This window comes from Bison bison, unplaced genomic scaffold, assembly GCF_000754665.1.
Source record: "Bison bison bison isolate TAMUID 2011002044 unplaced genomic scaffold, Bison_UMD1.0 scf7180017864508, whole genome shotgun sequence".
Lineage (NCBI taxonomy): Eukaryota > Metazoa > Chordata > Mammalia > Artiodactyla > Bovidae > Bison > Bison bison.
In genome coordinates this window covers 5120413-5139027 of record NW_011495064.1, presented here as the reverse complement: position 1 = coordinate 5139027, position 18615 = coordinate 5120413, and the positions used below count along the sequence as shown (strand labels likewise).

The 18615-nt window shown below is 44.2% G+C and overlaps 1 protein-coding gene across 1 annotated transcript; it reads left to right on the top strand.

The window, feature by feature from the left end:
• Positions 1–292: 292 nt before the first annotated feature.
• LYG1 (lysozyme G-like 1) lies at positions 293–13947 on the top strand. The gene is given in 8 exon segments (XM_010829860.1): positions 293–326; positions 1625–1674; positions 4845–4911; positions 9720–9824; positions 10699–10886; positions 11671–11677; positions 13445–13576; positions 13769–13947. Coding segments are annotated over 8 exon segments (762 nt in total).
• The last annotated feature ends 4668 nt before the right edge of the window (positions 13948–18615 follow it).

The window sequence follows — 18615 nt, the reverse complement described above, 5'->3', positions numbered from 1 at the left end:
CAAAAGAGTCAGACATACTGAGCACCCACGTACGTAGGACCTGAAAGTGTCAAAGTGAATAGAACTAGGATCTGCCCTCTTAGGTGTGGTCAGAAACTAATTGACTAATGTTTACCAAATGTCAGAACATTCCTGAATAAAAGGCCCTGTATAAGTTCAAAGTCTTGATAATTATTTTGATGATTACTATAATTTGTAAGACTTAGCCATAACTCTCTTCCCAAGAGGATGAAGTCAACACTTTTGGAAAAAGGAAGCAGGCCAGGGACTCTATATAAGGGGAGATGGGCTGATGGGCTCTAGGAACAAGAGCTCATTGAAGACAGGTGAGTGGTGGAACCCTGCTCAGGCCTATTTTGTATGAAAAACTGATAAACTGATAATGATTGTGAGTCTGCTGCTAAGTAAATAAGAAAAGCTGGAGTCAGAGAAAACTCAAGAATCTTGCAAGGAAAACCCAAGTTGTAAAAGATTATATAGATGATAGAATGATTTTTTAAATAATACTTACACATGTTTAGGTTTCTTTTAATTTAAAAATGTATTAATAGTTACTTTTGGATTTGTTGTTGTTTAGTTGCTAAGTTCTGTCCAACTCTTTTGCGACCCCATGGACTGTAGTCCACCAAGATTTTCTGTCCATAGGATCTCCCAGGCAAGAATACTGGAGTTGGGTGGCATTTCCTACTCCAGGGGATCTTTCCAGACCAGAGACCAAACCTGCATCTCCTGTATTGGCGGGTGGATTCTTTGCTGCTGAGCCACCAGGGAAGGGACCAAGGACAAGAGAAAAAAATGGAGAACAGAAATACGTGTGCATTTAACAGGAACTGTGATGGGCCAAGTGGGATGTCTTCTTTTGTGGATTCAAAGCCAAAAGACAGAGGTGTTTGTATTTTTCCAGATGTAACCCCACCCACCTTAAGTGAGGCTGCTATAACAAACTCCTGTCTTCTCTGGAGGCTGTGAAAGATCGAAGGCCAACAAGTCTAACACCATAAACTTGGCAATGTCCAAGAGTCAAAGACTGGACAGGCTTGAAGAGTCTTGGGTGGAAGAGAGACCACAATCTATTGGACTTGATTGTTGTTCAGAATAGGATATTCCTTAAGACTTCCCTGGTGGTCCAGTGGTTAAGACTTCATGCTTCCACTGCAGGGGAAGTGGATTCGACCCCTGGGTGGGGAACTAAGATCCTGCACGCTGCGTGGTGTAGCGAAAAAAAAAAAAAATTAGCATGGGATATTCCTGGGACAATCCTCAGCACTGGGAGAGAAACTTCCTGGAGTTCTCAACTCTGGAAATCCCAGATAGGGAAAATGAGGAAAGCAGGCACGAGGGCCAAAGGGAGAGAAAGAATTCCCTCCTAGATTTCTATCGACCAGGAAAGGATTTGCCTGCAGAGAGTGAAAAGAGCTTGAGCCTTCCAGGCTGGTTCCTTGCTCACCAGTCCAAATTCACTAAATACATATTTTCACAGAGCATGCCAAAATGCAACTCTGCAAAAAATGAGCTTAGAAAGCGGCTTATGTTTGACTTGAGAAAACGTGGTCCTAATGGCAGAAACATTCTCTATGTGTGACTGTCATTGCTGTTAATTTTAAGGCCTGTTGGTGCATAGCAGTCTGTGGGAAATGTGAGGGAGTGTGCGAGGAGGGAGAGAAAGAGGAGATGGTAAGACATGATGCTGCTATCGGTAGAGAGGCCTGTCAGTAAGCAAGAGACCCGAGTCAGCATTAAAGCCAGGCCAGGGTGTATAGAGAAGTTCTCAATCCCTCCAGGACCAATGGGGTGGGGCACGATGGGGCAGGGCCACCTCCATCTCCCAGCACCTTAGAATGTTAACATGGCACCTTTTCCAGGCAGGTTGGAAGGCCCCAAAGACCTGGGATGCCTGTATTCAAGATTTATGGGGAAAATCTGGGAGAACATTTGTGGAAAATAGATGAGGGCTCTCTGGTGAGAGAAGTGCAAAGACCTTTATTTCCACTTTTTCAAGAAACATTGTTTAACTGAGGAGGAAATGGTCTATGATGCCTTACAGATCTAAACCTGCTTTAAGAATTACAAAGTGCTCAGTGGAGGGAGGGTGAGGGAAGGCCACAGGACCTAACCTGACCCCCAGGGGTGTTGAGGTTGTCAGTTTCCAGGGCACTCCCCAGTTTGACACCCTCATGCTGTCTGTCACTGTTTTGCTTTCAGGAAGGGAGAAGAGGGTTGCCATGCTTGGCATCACAAATGACCTGACACTTTGATAGTGGTTCCAAGTGGTGGAAGCCACAGGGTGTGACCAGATCAGTGCTGGGCGACCTGTGGACAGTCCTCACATTCACTCCAGTGAGGCCTCAACACTCTTTTCTGAGCACAGACTACTTTTTGGCACCTGGAAAGTTGGGTCACAGAGCTTGGGTTGCTTCACTATGCTGTGCTGACATCTCATTGTCACTTCTTGCCCCTTCCTGATATAATTGGAACAAAAAAAGAAGAAAGTGACTCTGTGTTCCTAAGTCATTGGCATGTGTGTTTACATAGTCTCTTTGCATTCAAGAGAGTACTCAACAAAGACATTTAGTTCCGTGGTTGGGAAATGAGACAAGCTTTCGTACTGCAATAAAAGCTAAGTTCTTCTACTTTGGTTTCCAAGAAGAAGTATCTTTGCTCCTTGGAAAAGCAGTAAAAAGAGTAAAATACTCGGGCTTTAGCAACTGGATGCAAGCAGTGTTTTTTTCTGACGGGTCCTTTCCAGAAAGCCGGCGAGAAGCCCAGAAAGACACACTTTCGTGAAACTATGAGCTTTTCCTGCACCTACATGGCTCTTTATTCTTTTTCCTGGGCTGGAGTGTCCTCTTTCATTCAGTGCTGGGGGCTCAGTGGCTGATTCCTGTTAGGTGACTGAATCTGAGAGTTCCTGCAGACACAGCTACGATTCCAAGTTCCTGTATCTTTCTGGTGTTTTGGACTGAGCACGACATTTTCTGCTCAACTAAGGGAAATCAAATAGACCATCTTGATATTGTAGGGAAGAAACATGAAAAGCATGGCTTTTTGTTTGTTCAAATAACTTTCTTAATACCTCTTCTTCATCTTGGGACATATTCTCTTCCTGGGTGTTTAGAAGGAACTGCCCAAAAGACTAACTTTCAAACAAAAAAGATGAAAAGAGCATTACAAAATTGCTGAGTACATATTTATACTCACAGTCTACTAGTAATGATAGTAATAATTCAAAATGATGGTAGCCAAGCTCAGCTGACCAAAGGAGATGCTGGGAGGAGCTTGCAGTGGGAGGGGTTGGTGGAAGGTGGAGGCTTTGGGGCAGGTGGCTGGCTCTTCAGGCATTCCCTGGGGTCACCAGCAAGTTGTCCTGGGTGGCATTTGTGAATTCATTTAGTAGCTACTAGGGGAACCAGGGCTCTTTATACATGAGGAAGATGATTAGAATAATGATTGGGATGAGAATGAACTAGAGAGCAAGTGGTCGATGGTGACCAGTTGTCTGATCTCTTGTCTGCCGAGCCCACTCTGAGTTCAATCCCGGACCTCGATCATGACCTGACTTCACAGGGGTTTAACCTTGCTGGCGGAAATAGCCTGTTTATTGGTATCCCCAGGCTCTGGCCCAGGTCTGTTCTTGCCTAGGCAGACGGAGAACAAGGAACATGACTCAAGGTGACCAAAAGGGTCTGAGATGCCCAGGCTATGGGCTTAGAGGAGTGGGAATGTCTTCCAGCTCCTTCTTTGTTTTTCTTTTTTAATTAGAGGATAATTACTTTACAATATTATCATGGCTTATGCCATACATCAACACGAATCAGCCATAGGTATACATATGCTCTTCCCTCTTGAACATCCCTCCCACCTTCCTCTCCATCCCACCCCTCTAGGTTGTTACAGAGCACTGGTTCTGGGTTCCCTGCATCATACAGCAAATTCCCACTGGCTATCTATTTTACATATGTTAATGCATATGTTTCAATGCTATTCTCTCAAATCATTCCACCCTCTTCTTCTCCCACTGTTTCCAAGTCTGTTCTTTATGTCTGTGTCTCCTTTGCTGCCCTGAAAGTAGGATCATCAGTACTATCTTTCTAGACTCCACATATGTGCATTAACATAAAATATTGTTTTTCTCTTTCTGACTTCACTCTGTATAATAGGCTCTAGGTTCATCCACCTCATCAGAACTGACTCAAATGCATTCCTTTTTATAGCTCAGTAAGATTGCATTGTGTATATGTACCACATCTTTATCCATCCATCTGTCGATGGATATCTAGGTTGCTTCCACGTCCTAGTCATCCTAAATAGTGCTGCAACGAACAGTCAGATCCTTCTTATAGCAAAGACTACAGCAAGGCACTGAGGAAAGTGTAACCTTTCCTCTAACCTAAAGGAAAAAGACCCCAAGTAAGTGAAATACTAATATAAAACTCTCCTTTTGGTAATTGTATTTTGAAATGAGGAGGCTACTAGGATAAGGCACAAACATCAGAAACTTCCTTTTCAAGATCTGTAGTCAGGTCACCATGTTTCTCCATGTTGAGAATCAGAGTTTCTTGGTTTCTTGAAAGAATCAGTATTCTGTAGCTTGACAGTCTGTTGAGTCTCTGTGGGCTGAGCAGGAGTCTCATAACTTTTAATTAAAAGGACAGATGGAGCACATGTCCCAGTTCAACTTTTTTCATTCTGATTCTAATAATTAATTTTCTTATTCAGACATAGGGACATGGTCTGAAGGGACACTTCATTCTTTTCACACCTTTCCATAGAAACAGTACATAGTGTGATGATGACAATTGATATTTCACATCTTCAAGCTATTTTCTATTTAAAAATCATTTCAGGATCTGTGGTGCCAAGTCACTGATTTGTCTGTGCTGTGGCTGCTTCTGGGCCTCCTTGTCCTTACAGGTGAGTGTGCTTCATTTTCCCAGATGACCTTGGAGATGGGAAAGATAAGCATGGGAATACAGTGGTATTTCTGATACTTAAAACTGCAGTCGAAAAAAATCTGCATTTTTCCCCCCAAGCTGTTCAACAAATCCTGGGGTTGGTGAGCCATCCACACTCTCTTCCCAGATGCCTCACAAAAGAAGGGAGTTCTCCAGAACGAGGGGTGGGCCTACAGCAGCATTGCTTGAGGCCAGACTTTAAATCTATACCATTGAACAATGCTCACTGTTCCTCTATAAAAATTCTTTCACCAAAAGTACTTATTGAATTTATTAATAGGCCATATATTTCTACAGAAGGATTAAGGTGATTTATCACTGTAAAACTAATGTAATTCAATAGAAAACGAGCATTTTGGGGATCAAGGAGATGTGATTCAGTTAACCACGGAGGCTGACATTGTTGCTATGCTTGAATTTCAGATTTGGTCCTAAGGTTCCTTGCAACTGGGGCAAAGAGGAAAAGGTCATGTTTTTTGACAAAGAAAAAGAGGAAGCATAGTGTCTTAAGAGACGCATTTTTTTTTTCCTAGACCTGAAATTTAAAAATTTCTCAAATGGGGCCAGCTTTACATTTATTCCTTTCTTTCTTGACCCACCAATTCAAGAAATTAAAAAAAAAATTTTACAAGGAATTTTGGGACTATAAGAAACTAGGGAAGAGGAGACAGATGGTGGAATAGAAGGATGTGAGCTCGCCTCTTCTTATGGAAACACCAAAATCACAACTAATTGGTGAACAGGCATCAACAGAAAATGCTAGAACCTATCAAAAAAGCTATCCTACATCCAAAGACAAAGAAGGAGCCACAGTGAGATGGTGGGGGGCATAATCTGATAAAATCAAATCCCATACACGCCAGGTGGGTGACCCACAAACTGGAAAAGAATCATGCCACCAAAGTTCTCTCACCCGGAATGAAAATTCTGAGCCCATGTCAGGGTCCCCAGCTTGGGAGTCTGGCAATGGGAGGAGGAACCCCCGGTGAATTTGCCTTTGAAGGTCAGTGGGGTTTGATTGCAGGAATTCCATAGGACTGGGGAAAACTGAAACTCCACTCTTGGAGGGGGTACATAAGGTCTCGTGCACACCAGGCATCGGGGTAAAATGCAGTGACCTCATCAGAGATGGGGTCAGACTCACCTGCTAATGCTGGATGGTCGCCTGTGGAGGTAGTGGGAGCGGTTCACTGTGAAGACAAGGACACTGGTGGCCGCAGTCCTTGGTATGAGCCCTCTTGGACCTGGCCCCACCCAACAGGTGGTCGGCTCCAATTCTGGGATGTCTCAAGCCAAACAATCAACAGAGTGGGAACACAGCTCCACGCATCAGCAGACAGGCTGCTTAAAGTTGTCCTGAGCACACAGCTGTCCGACAAACTATACTCCCTGACACATCCCTGTCCACCACCAGAAAGACAAGACCCAATTCCACCCATCAGTGGGCAGGTTCCCGTCCCTCCCACCAGGAAGCCTGCACAAGCCTCTTAGCCTCATCCACCAGGGGGCAGACGACAGGAACTACATTCCTGCAGCCCACACATCAGAAACCGCGATCACAGAAAGTTAGACAAAATCAGAGAGCAGAAGAGTATGTTCCAGACGAAGGAACAAGACAAAGCCCCAGGAGAACAACTGAAGGAGAGTGAGTGGAAAGAGGCAATCTACCTGAAAAGTAATTCACAGTAATGATAAGAAAGATGACCCAAGACCTTAGAAAAACAATGGAGGCACAGATCAAGAAGATACAAGAAATATTTAATAAAGACCTAGAAGAAATAAAGAGCGAACAGAGGTGAACAGTGCAATAACTGAAATGAAAAATACACTAGAAGGAATCAATAGCAGAATAACTGAGGCAGAAGAAGAGATAAATGAGCTGGAAGGCAGAATGGTGGAAATCACCACTGCAGAACAGAATAAAGAAAAAAGAATGAAAAGAAATGAGAACTGTCTAAGAGATCTCTGTGGAAACATTTAATGCACCAACATTCACATTATTGGGGTCCTAAAAAGAGAAGAGAGAGCAAGAGAAAGGACCTGAGAAAATATTTAAAGAGACAATAGCTGAAAACTTTCCTAATATGGGAAAGGAAGCAGTAACCCAAGTCCAGCAATAGCAGAGTCTATGGAGGAATATGCTGCTGACATATAGTAATCAAACTGACAAAAATTAAAGACAAAGAAAAAATACTAAAAGCAACAAGGGAATAGTAATAATGTACAAGGGAACTTGCATAAGATTATCAGCTGATTTCTCAGCAGAAACTCTGCAGGCTAGAAAGGCATGATATATTTAAAGTGATGACAGGGAAGAAACTACAACCAAGAATACTCTACCCAGCAAGGCTCTCATTCAGATCAAACTAAGAAATCAAAAGCTTTACAGACAAGAGAATTTGGCACCATCAGACCAACTTTGCAACAAATCCTAAAAGAACTTCTCTAGGTGGAGAAGAGAAGGCCACAACTAGAAAAACAAATTACAAATAGAAAAGCTCACCTGTAAAGGCAAACACACAGTAAAGGTAGGAAATCACCTGTACACAAATATGATATCAGAACCAGCAAGTGTGAGAAAAGGAGTGCACGTATGCAGGATGTTGGAAATGCATCTGAAATTAGAAGACAGCAACTTAAAACAATCTTGTTTATATACTGCTATATCGAAATCTCATGGTAACTGCAAACTAAAAATCCACAGTAGGTACGCACACACAAAAGAAAAAGGGATCTAAACATAACATCACAGTAGAAGAGAACAAAAGAGGAAGGGAACAAAAAGGAGCTACAGAAACAAATCCAAAACAATTAACAAAATGGTAGTAAGAACACGGTGGTGGTGGTGGTTCAGTAGCTAAGTCGTGTCCAACTCTTGCAACCCCATCGACTGCAGCCTGCCAGGCTCTTCTGTCCATAGGATTCTCCAGGCAAGAATACTGGAGTGAGTCACCATTTCCTTCTCCAGGGGATCTTCCTGACCCAGGGTCGAACCCACAGACACACATCTCCTGCATTGCAGGTGGATTATTTTATCACTGAGCCACCAGAGAAGCCCTACGTATTGATAATTACCTTTAACATAAATAGATTAAATGCTCCAACCGAAAGACACAGACTGGGTGAATGAATACAAACACAAGATCCATACAGATGTTATCTACAAGTGATTCGCTTCAGATCTAGGAAAACATACAGACTGAAACTGAGAGGATGAAAAAAGGTATTCCATGAAAATGAAAATCAAAAGAAAGCTGGAGTAGCAATATTCACATCAGACAAAATAGACTTTAAAATAAAGACTGTTACAAGAGAAACAAAAGGAATTTTGGGGAGCGTATCATATAATGTGACTAGAAAGAGGCTACAGGGCAAGGAATAATGAGTAGCACAACCAACTACTATTAAGGGTATTTGTCACCAATTATAAAGATAAAAGTACACTGATTAAAAAATAAACAAGAAAATGTTGGCTTATTTAATTTTTAGTACACTCATAAAACATCAAGTCACTTCATTTCCTCATTTCTCTTAGGTTGCTCATTGAAAGTTTTTAAAGTAGTATTTATTCTAAAATACCTGTATTTTCATATGTCAACCCCATGAAGTTCTTAATAAGAAAACAGAACTTTAAAATGCATTTACATAAACCTACAACGGGTTTCCCAGGTGGTGCTAGTGGTAAAGAACCCGTCAGCCAATGCAGGAGACGTAAGAGACACAGGTTCAATCCCTGGGTTGGGAAAATCCCCTGGAGGAAGACCAAGCCACCCCAGTGTTCTTGCCTGGAGAATCCCATGGACAGAGGAGCCTGGCAGGCTACAGGCCTGACTACATGACTGAGTGACTTAGCACACAAACCTACAGTACACAGACGATGATGTGCAACAGATATACTTCCCAAAACCTGCATATCATGAAGATTTGCTGACATAATCCAATTTAGTCAAAGACGAAATAAATAAAAAAGAGTAATCTAATGCGAGGTCCTTACAAGCTGATAGCAGTGAGATGATTCTGTCAAGAGGCAGTCTCCTGCTCTCTGTAGGTAACTTGTTGCTGGCTCATGTGCCCTCCTGATATGAACTATAAATTCTAGGGAATGCTTGCCCCTTCAGTGACTAGAGTGGGAGTTAGAGACGGAAGGGCAAAGAGAGGAAAGGGAAGAAGAAGGAAGAGGAAGCCTGCTGCAGAGACCTGGTCCTGGACCTCACAATGAATCCTCCCCTCTTTTCTGTCTTAGGCTCCCACCTAGAAGTGTGCCCTAGAGCAGGGGAAGCCAACTCGGAGTCCAGTTTGCCAGCTGTGCCTTCACTTTGACTCTGGGTTGAGCTCTCAGGGAGACCAGGCTTCACACTGTGTGTTTCTCCAGAGCAAGCACAAGTATCTCCCCAGACTACAGAGTTAGGAGTATGAGGGAGAAGCTGAGGGCTCACCTAAGACACAAGATGAGGCCTAGCTTATGGGAACGCAGGATCTCTGCTCTGATTCCAAGATACCCACCCAGCAGCACTGTTCAGCTCCAGAGGTGTGTGAGGCCTATAACTCCAACTGTTCCTTAAGTCCATGGGAGAAGAGGTGAGACACTAGTTTCTGTAATCACTTAGTCGCCATACTATAAATTTCAGAATGCTTTCCATGGCTGCGTGATTTCCACTATCACTGATTTTTGTTCGGTTATTTTTGTTAATATCACTTCGTAATGGACAGAAGTAGGATTAGAACTCCTAGTCCAGTGTCTCAGACTGGCGCTTGCTCCATTTGTAGCTTCATCGGAAAGCAGCAGTTGGGGATGCTGTGGAGACATCCGGGCCCTCCACACCCCTGGGGCGTCTTGTGGCATCGGAAGGCGTCAAGGCCTGAGCCTCTGCAGTATTCATCATCTTTGTGTCCACCCTGCCTTCCTCCTCTTCTTCCTCTTTCTCTCAGAAGGTGACTCCTTTCAGCAAGGGTGTCTTCCACAGGGCTCTGACGCTTCCCTCAGGAGGCCACCCTACGCCTCTCTGTCCTTTCCCACAGTGCTGATCCTTTCGGCATATCCTTCAGGTCCCCGCTGCCTCCCACAACCCCGCCTGCCGGAGTGGTGAAGAGGGTACTAGATGTGGGGTCCACAGAGCTTGTCTGAGTGTCTTGGTTCTGGGGCTTCAGCAAGTCACTCAGTTCTCGTGAGTGTCCCCTGGAAGTATAGCACCTACTGTAAGGTGGATGAGAGTGCTTGTGAAACCAGTAAAATAGACTAGCCGGTAAACTAGTATAGATCTTCTTTTGTCATTTCTCATTATTTCTTAAAAGTTTAAGCTCACATGCTTTCTGGGTGTCATTTTAGGGTAGAAAGGTGGGCAGGAGTGAGCGTACCTGTCAGGGAAACTCTCTGAGGACTCCTTGAAGGGTTGGGAGAACTTCTCTCTCACATTCTGTGTGTATGGGACCTGGTTTTCCTGGGTGCCTCTGGGATGCTTAGGGGCCAATGGTGCCTGTGGAATTTCCCAGGTGGGCCAGAGCAGCCCCTGAGAGCCCAGCTGAGGAGCACAAAGGCCACTTCTCTGGGCATAGTGACTCAAGTTCAAAGGAAGAGAATTACAATCTCAGGTCTCGGAACGGCCATCAGGGATTTCAGACCCAGACTTGGACTTCTCAGTCCTGGACCACTGCCTGGGTCCCTGGAGTGTATTTTCTCTCTCCTCTTGAGTTCCTGTTTCAGCACAAGTCACCTCAACATGCCTCCTTCCTTCTATGTTTGCTGTAGGAGTTCGTGCTTCTGAAAGGCTGGCTGAAATTGACATGCCGTCCCTCCTGAGATATATCATACGTACTGTTGGCCAGAAGTACTGCCTGGACCCTGCTGTGATCGCTGGTGTCTTGTCCAGGCAGTCTCATGGCAGCAACGTCCTGGCCAATGTGGACAGTGTGGGTGATGGAGTCAGGGTGGTACAGGTAACCTGCCATCAGTCATGATATCTCATATGTCACTTCTTACAACCCAAGGGGCTCCTTCACATTTGTTAATTTTTAAAGAAAATATTTATTTATATGGCTGCGCTGGGTCTTAGTTGCAGCATGTGGGATCAAGTTCCCTGACCAGAGATTGAATCTGGGTTCCTTGCGTTGGGAGCATGGCATCTTAGCCACTGGATCACCAGGGAATTCAACGTTCAAAAAATTCAACATTCAAAAAACTAAGATCATGGCATCTGGTCCCATCACTTCATGGCAAATAGATGGGGAAACAATGGAAACAGTGACAGACTTTATTCCCTTGGGCTGCAAATCAATGCAGATGGTGACTGTAGCCATGAAATTAAAAGATGCTTGCTCCCTGAAAGAAAAGCTATGACAAACCTAGATTGCATATTAAAAAACAGAGGCATCACTTTACTGACAAAGGTCTGTATAGTCAAAGCTACAGTTTTTCCAGTAGTCACGGATGAATGTAAGAATTGGACCATAAAGAATGCAGAAAGCCAAAGAATTGATGCTTTCAAACTGTGGTTCTGGAGAAGACTCTTGAGAGACCCTTGGATAGCAAGGAGATCAAACCAGTCATTCCTAAAGGAAATTAACCCTGAATATTCAATGGGACTTTCCTGTAGCTCAGATGTTAAAGACTCTGCCTGCAATGCAGGAGACCTGGGTTCAATCCCTCAATCAGGAAGATTCCCTGGAGAAGGAAATGGCAACACGCTCCAGTATTCTTCCCTGGAGAATTCCATGGACAGAGGAGCCTGGTGGGCTACAGTCCATGGGACTGCAAAGAGTCAGACACGAACGAGTGACTAACACACACATTCATTGGAAGGACTGATGCTGAAGCTGGAGCTCCAATACTTTGGCCACCTAATTCGAAGAGCCAACTCATTGGGAAAGACTGATGCTGGGAAAGACTGAGAAGAGGCAAAGAAGGGGGCGGCAGAGGATGAAATGGTTGGATGGTATCACTGACTCAATGGACATGAGTTTGAGCAAGCTCTGGGACATGGTGAAGGAGAAGAAAGCCTGGCGTGCTGCTCTATGGGGTCACAAAGATATGACTTAGTGACTGAACAACAAGATCACCAGGGAAGTCCTCCCCTCTTTTTATTTCCTTCACATGTATAGTTGCTGATGGCTTCCCTGGATCACAGTTTCACAGAATACAGAGTGAAAGGTGCTCCCTGGAGCTGGAAGAGCCCAGCCCTGCCTGAGAGATGGGACCAGCACTTCTGCCTTGCTTAGAACCATAGTTTCTTCAACCATACCCTATTCTGGATTTCCAATAAGGTGATGGTGCACGAGAGAGACCACAGACTGAGTTCTTGCTCTGTTGTGTTGTAACCATGTGACCTTGGATAAATCACTCTCCCTGGATCTCAGTTTCCTCATAGACAAAATGCAATCTCAGAGAATCATTATGAGGATTCAATGAAACAATGTGAAAAAGTAGTTGATATTTGGTGGATTCTCAACAAATATTGAATTTGTCTTTCCCTTGTCTTCTGTCTACACAATTCTTAGTTGTGAAGATCGATTTCATTTTTGTGCTAATTCTGACCAGTATCACTTACAACCAGATAGAACCTTTCAGGGAATTGTTGAATTCCACTGTTAAATTAACTCTGTGCTGGGGGAACTGGGATGGCAAAGATGACAATGAGGCTTTTTCCTCTGTATTTCACATTATTGTTTTAGTTGTTGAGAAACCTTTAAGTATTGCAGTCATAATTTAAGCTTTCAGGAAAACATATTCCTCAACAACCTTTAAACAGGCTACCCAAAGTATGTGATACTTGACAGTTTAAAGGTCCTTTCAAATACTTTATCTTCTTTTGATCTGGGGACTCACCCAGAAGGGGTTGGAGGGGGTCGGGGAAGACAAGTTATCCATCCTCTACAAGTTAGCAAGTGGATTTGCAAGGACAGAGTCATTGCTGCAAAGTCACCTGGGAGCTGGAAAATGCAGAACTGGGACTGAGGACAGCATTAGTGATGTTATCACCTGTGACATTTCCCCTGCCCTGTTCTGCCTTCTTTCTAAAATCTCATTCCTGGGGAAAAGGATGCGCCATCTCCTTTGAAGATGAAGAAATAACTCTTCAGAGTCAGACATTTCTCCTGCGTATGGTGAGACGCACATGATGTCTAAGAAAAGTCAGAAATAGCTTCAGACGTTCAAATATCTGGAAGAAGAGTTACGAGTACAGACAGAAAAGCCCCTTTCTAACCTGCTGGGGGTGGGGGGAGTTGTTTGCAGCATGGGAGGAGGGCATCAGACTGGTCCCTACACTGTGGCACCTCTGGTTTCTAGCTGTGTCCGTCACCACTACCCCCGAGGCTTCCAGCTGTGTCCGTCACCACTACCCCGAGGCCCTTGCCCCGACTTGTAGCTTTACTGTTTCCCCTTGGGGAGATCGAAGGTGGCAATGGTTCTGCCAAAGGAGGAAGAGAGAAAAAGAAGGGAAATGAAAAATAGCCTTGATCCCAGGAAGCCATGAGACCCACTGCCTCTCTTCCTGCAGGACCCTGGTCTTTATGTCCCACATCCTGGATCAGTGAGGCCCTGGTTTCCCGACTGACTGAAGTCCTGACTGTAAGAATCAAAGAAACCCAGAGGAGGTTCCCAACCTAGACCCCTGACCAGTACCTGAGAGGTGCGTGTTCCCCATGGGTTGGTTTCCCAGCGTGAAATTAACAGGAATGCAGTGTAATATGTTGCATCCGAATCCCTCAAACCCCAGTTGCCTCCTGAAAAATAACTCAGAAAGAGAATTTGAGTTAACTGCTGAGCACCCTGCCACGTGAGGAGCTGTGGGGTCTGCATTAACCACCGTCACAAATTCTAGGTGGACTCTGTGCCTACACGGGAGGTCCTGGCTACATCCAAAGCAGCCAGGACCTGAGCTGTGACTTCTGCAACGATGTCCTTGCACGAGCCAAGTACTTCAAGAGACAAGGCTTCGAAAACTTCAGCTCAAACCCAAGATCCCTATCATGTAGCCAGACTCAGCTGTTACACAAATAAAAGTAGCCAATGAGGCCAATAACTGTGAATCTGAGTTTGCCTGAATGTCATCAAAATAACGTGAGTCACATTAAAGAATTATTACCTGCATTTTGTGGTCTGATGTGTGTGTAAATAAAGGGCTGTGTCTCTTTAAAGGTATTTTTATTGGGCTTCCCAGGTGGCTCAGTGGGAAAGAATCTACCTGCCAAGAATCTCCTGCCAAGACACAGCAGACATGGGTTTGGTCCTTGGGTTGGGAAGATCCCCTGGAGAAGGAAATGGCAATCCACTCTAGTATTCTTGCCTGGGAATTCTCATGGACAGAGGAGCCTGGCAGGCTACGGTCCATGGGGTTGCAAGGAGTTGCACATGACTGAGCATATACGCACACATATACATGTGTATATGCATGAGTTGTGATGTGGATTTCCATGAAATGCTTCCTGTACCTCATTGGCTTGCATTGCTGGATTAGGAAATAAAAATACTAGATTCCAGTTAAATTTGAATTCCAGATAAATGACTTTTTTTTTTAGTCCAAGTCCTATGCAATATTTGGAACACAACCTAGACAGTGTACTAAAAACCAAAGACATCACTTTGCCCAGAAAGGCCCATATAGTCAAGGCTATGGTCTTTCCAGTAGTCATGTATGGATGTGAGAATTGGACCATAAAGAAGGCAGAGAGCCAATCACCAAAGAATTGATGCTTTCAAACTGTGGTACTGGAGAAGAGTTTTGAGAGTCCCTTGGAGATCAAACCAGTCAATCCTAAAGGAAATCAACCCTGAATACTCACTGAAAGGACTGATGCTGAAACTGAAACTCCAGTACTTTGGCCACCTGGTGCAAAGAGCTGACTCATTGGAAAAGACCCTGATGCTGGGAAAGATTGAAGACAAAAGGAGAAGAGGGCAACAGAGGATGAGATGGTTGAACGGCATCACCGATTCAATGGACATGAACTTGGGAAACTCCAGGAGATGGTGAGGGACAGGAAGGCCTGGGGTGCTGCAGTCCATGAGGTCGCAAAGAACTGGACATGACTTGGTGACTGAACAACAGACGTTGTCTATCTGAAATTCAAATATAACCAGACATTTGGTTATTGTGTCTGGCAACCCTATCACTGATTTCTTTGAAAAAATTCATAGTTTCAAAATTTTATTGAAAACTTTTAATGAGAAAAAGGGTAAGAGGGTGGCCAGACCCATTTGGCTGGGGGGAATAGCTTTGAAACAGTAGGGAAGGTGGCAAAGCACAATTTTTTTTTTTTTAAATAACATAGTCATTGGGGATATAACAAAAACTAGTTAGAACCAACTAGGTCCAAGAGTGTGAACATTTTACTTCTGGTACACCCTGATACTGGAAAATATTAAAGGCAAAAGGAGAAGGGAGCAGCAGAGGATGAGATGGTTAGATAGCATCACTCACTAATGGACGTGAATTTCAGCAAACTTTGGGAGATAGTGCAGGACAGAGGAGCCTGGCTAGCTGCAGTTCATGGGGGCACAAAAAGTCATATATGACTTAGTGACTGAACAACAAAGACCCTCAGTCTCAGTATATGCCATTCAAATATATTGGCTAAATGACATACCCCCAGGTACCATGACAGTTTGGAGGTCCACAGTAAAAGGCCAAAAAGTGGGCAGTGGCCCAATTCCTAGAAATCTTTGCCTCTTCTCCAAAACAGTTGTTATAATCCTCTCACTCATTACCCTGTGAAATTACACAGCCCATAAAAGCTGCTGCTGCTGCTGTTGTTAAGTCGCTTCAGTCGTGTCCGACTCTGTGCGACCCCATGGACTGCAGCCCACCAGGGTCCTCCATCCATGGGATTTTCCAGGCAAGAGTACTGGAGTGGGGTGCCATTGCCTTCTCCGCCATAAAAGCTGACCACCCCCTATTTCAGGGCCTCTTGCTTTCTGAGATGGCCCATAGTCTGTCTGTGGGGTGTTTCTCCCAGGGCCTCTCTCCCTTCCTGAGACAACCCCATGCACTGGGGTGGCTCTCACTTTTTGATACAGTTAGCATTCTGTTTATGGAAACTGTGTTTTTCTAAATTAATCCACTTCTTAGCTACCACCTCATCTCTCAATGAATTCTTTCTGTGATGAGACATAAAGAACCTGAACTTCATTAAGTCCTGAGACCAGGTGTGTGATCTCAATTATTGGGTAGGCCAAAAAGTTTGTGGGGCTTTTTCAAATGAAAAAAAAAGTTCAAATGAACCTTTTGGGGAACTCAATAAAAACAGTGGGTTCAAGACCGAAAGTCTGATGTGCAGTTTCAGTTTCAGGAGGGTCACTTTTAAACTTTGCAACATTATCTTAGCCCTAGGTCTTTCTGACATGTAACTTCACTTCTTCCTCTCCTCCCCTGGACCACAGAGTCTTCTACATCCGATTTCCCGCAACTCAGTTAAGCTCTCCCTTTATTTGGGACACCAGACAGTGATTCCTCAGGCTTTCCCCGTGGCTCAGCACTAAAGAATCTGCCTGCAAGGTAGGAGCTGCAGGAGATGCGGGTTTGATCCTTGGTCAAGAAGATCCCCTGGAGGACATGGCAACCCACTCTAGTATTCTTGCTTGGAGAATCCCATGGACAGAGGAGCCTGGCGGGCTACAGTCCATGGAGTCGGACACGACTGAAGCAACTTAGCACACACACACATGATTCCTCAGTTGGAGCTGCCCTCAAGGACACTGACCACACACTACACTGCTAAATTAAGTCTCGTGGTTGCACACTAGAAAACTATCAACACTTTACAGAGGGTCATTCTAGAACAACTGTCATCATTTCAACCAAAAATATATTTTTTTAAACAACAACTTTGTCTCAGCATATATGAAGCCCTATATCAGAGGTTCTGCCCTCAGGAACTGTTAAATCACACAACTGAGTTGAGAGTAGCAGCCAGCCACACGTGCACACAAGGTACAGATGCAGGGCAGACACCGGGTGATTGTGTAAGTGTTTACCTTCTGTGCTAAGGGGAATGCAGAAGCTACTCGTGACCATCAGTGTCCCTGAACTCCTCCAGGGCTTCCTCCTTCTTGTCTCCCAACCCTCTGCCTTTCAAGACCACTCTGAAGCCTGAATCCAGTGAAGGGATTCTCACTCAGGACAAGAAGACTGAGAAGACCTCAGGAAACAGCTTTGAAGATTTCCATTTCCCTGGCACTCGGGAGGTGAACTGGGAGACACTGGCTGCAAGCCCCAATGAGAATCAGTTGGGTGAAAAAAGTCCTGAAATCACACCAAGGTAGCTCTTGTAGGCAGATTGGGTAGGGTGTCTCCAGAAGAAAAGAACAAGACTCTGAAACAGGAGGGAAGTGGGCAGGGCACAATCTTTAAAAGAATGAAAGAGCCATTGAGGATGTGACATAATCGGGTTAGAACCAACGAGGTCCAAGATGGCAGAAAATCAACTTCCAGTAGACTTTGAACCTCATTATGCGTTCACTGAAATACATCAGCAGAACGATACACTCACAGGTGACATGACAGTTCTGAGGCTGACGATAAAAGGACAAAAAGTGGGCAGTGGCCCAATTTCTGGAAATCTCTGCCTCTTCTCCAAAATAGTTGGAATAATCCTCTTACTTGTTAGCCTATGAAATTAGCCAACCTGTAAAAACTAACCACCCCACATTCAGGGCCTCTTGTCTTCTGAGATGGCTCACACTCTGTCTGTAGAATGTATTTCTCCCAGGGCCACTCTTATTTTCTGAGACAACCCCATTCCCTGGGGCGGCTTATGACCATATGGATGGACCTAAGAAGAGGTGGCAAGAATACATAGAACTAGACATAATAGATCTTCATGACCCAGATAACCCTGATGGTGTGATCACTCACCTAGAGCCAGACATCCTAGAATGTGAAGTCAAGTGGGCCTTAGGAAGCATCACTATGAACAAAGCTAGTGGAGGTGATAGAATTCCAATTGAACTATTTCAAATCCTGAAAGATGATGCTATGAAAGTGCTGCACTCAATATGCCAGAAAATTTGGAAAACTCAGCAGTGGTCACAGGACTGGAAAAGGTCAGTTTTCATTCCAATCCCAAAGAAAGGCAATGCCAAAGAATGCTCAAACTACTGCACAATTGCACTCATCTCACACGCTAGCAAAGTTATGCTCAAAATTCTCCAAGCCAGGCTTCAACAGTATGTGAACTATGAACTTCCAGCTGTTCAAGCTGGATTGAGAAAAGGCAGAGGAACCAGAGATCAAATTGCCAACATCTGCTGGATTGTCGAAAAAGCAAGAGAGTTCCATAAAAAATCTACTTCTGTTTTATTAACTATGCCAAAGTCTTTGATTGTATGGTTCACAATAAACTGGAAAATTCTGAAAGAGATGGGAATACCAGACCACTTTACCTGCTTCCTGAGAAATCTGTACACAGGTCAGGAAGCAACAGTTAGAACTGGACATGGAACAACAGACTGGTTCCAAATAGGAAAAGGAATCTGTCAAGGCTGTATATTGTCACCCTGCTTATTTAACTTATATGCAGAGTACATCATGAGAAACGCTGGGCTGTGAAGCACAAGCTGGAATCAAGATTGCTGGGAGAAATAGCAATAACCTCAGATATGCAGATGACGTCACCCTTATGGCAGAAAGAGAAGAAGAACTAAAGAGCCTCTTGTTGAAAGTGAAAGAAG